The 3,018-nt window shown below is 38.8% G+C and overlaps 1 protein-coding gene across 1 annotated transcript; it reads left to right on the forward strand.

Annotated features, from left to right (window-relative positions):
* Nucleotides 1-1,888: 1,888 nt before the first annotated feature.
* Nucleotides 1,889-2,683, forward strand: LOC104156920 (cytochrome b-c1 complex subunit Rieske, mitochondrial; the record flags this gene model as incomplete). The annotated part of the gene is made up of 1 exon (XM_009695449.1): nucleotides 1,889-2,683. A coding segment is annotated over one exon (611 nt), but the record flags the coding sequence as incomplete, so codon positions are not given.
* Nucleotides 2,684-3,018: the final 335 nt, after the last annotated feature.

A 3,018-nucleotide genomic window follows, 5' to 3' on the forward strand; every position in this document is an offset into this window, starting at 1 on the left:
AGGTTCTGGGTTTTGCGGCCTTTTTTTTTAAAAAAAAAATATTTGATTCCGAGTTGTCAGCGTTTTGGTAACATGCATTTATGACTATAAAATTAAGGGCACTTGGAAGCCTGCTTCCTTTCGTGACTCCCAGGTGGATATGTATTTTGCAGTTGGGAAGGTGCAGGAAAGCTCGGTGTCGTTCAATAAGGTATTTAACTGAGGGGCATCCAAGCAGAGATGTGCAGCAAGAACACATGGTGTGTTTTAGTGTTGCAGAAAAACAGTTCTAACAGTGAGTTCACTATGTCAAAACCATGACTGTTTCCTTGTTTGGAATTCCTGTATTTCCCTCCAGTTCATGCAGTGTTCAGAAAAGCATCAGCCAGGTAAAGTAACTCCCAAGTCGTTCTTGCAGGCCCTGACTTCAGCCAAAGGGCAGTGGTTCTCCATGAAACGGACTGATTCACATTTCATGGAGAACTGGTGCCCTGCTCCACTGATGCTGGGCACATCGTAACAGTGTGTTTCATACTGTTACGTAGGATATTCATATACATCTTGGAGATGGCAGTGCCTTGTGGAAGATGCACTGTAGTGATTAGAACTACATACTTCACCTGACCCTCAACTGTAAAGGCTACATTCATGTGAAAATTCTACAAATCTTTAACTAATGTAGCTGACGTTTAGTCTTATTCTTAGTTTTAATTAATATCAACCACCCTTTTCACTGAATATAAGGAACTTTGAGAAGTTAATCATATTGCTTTTACTAAATGTGAAATATTTTGTCTTGATACTGAAATAAATTAGTATTATTTACTCTCAGGATTTTTAATTTCAGTTTAATTTCTCTGCAATTAAAATCCTACAGCAAATACCTTCTCTATGGTGAGTTACTTGTAAATAAATGTAAATATTTTCCCCATTATGTTGCTTATAAATCCCTCAGAGTTATTTTAAGTACTTTGAGAGAGCTGTTTTTATTAACCTCCGTTAACTTCATGCCAACTGATACAAAAAAATAAGGACTAAATAGTTCTTTTCAAATATCAGAGGTTGCACTTTGGCAAGTAATATTTCTGTCTTGGGCATGTTCTTTTCTTTGGCTTATGGATTTTCATTGAGAAAAACAGCTTGCTTTTGCTGGAGAAACGAACGGCAGGCCTCTTAGTTACCTGTCACGTCCTGTTTGTTTAGCACGCAGGTTTGATGTGGGAATCCCAGTTGAAAAGCTGGGGAATTGGGTAGTGATTAGCTTTATCCCTAAATCCTTCTATGGAGTGAGCTTGGCAAATAGGGGACTGCAGGTTTAAAAATTATTTACTGGGGCAGGTAGCTTTGACAAAAGCTTAATGTAACGGGGCATGCCTGATATTGCAGTTTTAATGTTAAAAATGCTTAACCACACACTTAAGATTATTAAAGGCATAGAAGTTACTTAAGTCAAAGGAGAGCACAAAAGTGTTAAGCTACAGATGTGCAAACTTCACTAAATCCAATTTTTTCATAGCAATTTTTTTTCAGCGAAACATCTGAATGGAAAACAAGCCTGTCTTTTCTTAGCTGCAGGAGTTTTTCCTTGAAATCTGAAAAAAACAGTTCACTTCAAACCCAGAACTTCTTGCAAGTTTTTCTGCACCCTTATCAGGCTCCGTGTAATTTTCAAAGAATAGGTAAAACAGCTTTACAAATCACTTGTTCATCTGCCAGAAATACCTTCTGGAAGGTATTTTCCTACAGCTTAAAACTGAAACATATAATTAGCAGAACCACCCAGACTTTGGAATAACTTTTACCCATTATTCCAAAAATGCAATTAAATGCAATTTAAAAAGTATAACTTAAAATAAGTCATCATTTTTTTACCTGAAAGTGTTGTCATTTCATATTATTTTTCTTGCAGCACCTGCCAGTGTTCGTTGGGTCCATAATGACGTTGTGGTACCTGACTTCTCTGCCTATCGTCGTCAAGATGTACTGGATGCCACCACAAATTCCCAAGGCAGCAGTGAAGCTAGAAAAGGGTTTTCCTACCTGATGACTGCAACGACGTGTGTAGCAACTGCATACGCTGCTAAGAATGTTGTCACCCAGTTTATTTCCAGCCTGAGTGCCTCTGCTGATGTGCTAGCATTGTCAAAGATTGAGATCAAGTTATCTGACATTCCAGAAGGCAAGAACATGGCTTTCAAGTGGAGAGGGAAGCCCCTTTTTGTGCGTCACAGAACCCAGGCAGAGATTAATCAGGAAGCTGAAGTTGATTTGTCTAAACTGAGGGATCCACAGCATGACTTAGACAGAGTACAGAAACCAGAATGGGTCATACTTGTAGGTGTCTGTACTCACCTTGGTTGTGTACCCATTGCTAACTCTGGAGATTTTGGCGGTTATTACTGCCCTTGCCATGGCTCCCATTACGATGCCTCTGGCAGAATCAGGAAAGGTCCTGCTCCCTATAACCTTGAGGTTCCAACTTACCAGTTTCTTGGTGATGATGTAGTCATTGTTGGCTGAATAACGAGGTGCTTGCTCACTTTCATGTTCCTGTGAATGTACACGCAAAAGGGTTAAGTGAGATTCTGGAATACTGTAAAACCAGATGATCCTAAAAACATACTAGCCGTCTAGATTCTCAACCAGAAGTATGTTTGAGTACTTCCCTGTGTTCAGTTGTAATAAAAACTTGGAGTGAGCACTTTTTCCTGACTTGCAATAATGTGTATTTTATTTGTGTACAGACTTCTAGTGTGTCTAGTCAAAGAGACACCACAGCAGACCCAGAATATGTTTATGGAGCCCTCCTGAAGGGCTGCTGATTCCAGATAGACACTGAACTACAAAGCTATTGTTTCCTTCATAGCATATATTTTCATTATTTGCATTTTTTTTGTTGTTTTTACCGCATTATGGGAATGGAACATCTTCTAAAAAAGATTGCTGTGAACTTCTAACAGCATTTGGAGTAAGTTTCAGTATAGAATCCTATGAGATGTAATCCTTTTCCTTCCAATGTATTTCGTTTGTTTGTTTGTT

Source organism: Cariama cristata, unplaced genomic scaffold (genome assembly GCF_000690535.1).
Source record: "Cariama cristata isolate BGI_N322 unplaced genomic scaffold, ASM69053v1 scaffold44022, whole genome shotgun sequence".
Taxonomy (NCBI): Eukaryota; Metazoa; Chordata; class Aves; order Cariamiformes; family Cariamidae; genus Cariama; species Cariama cristata.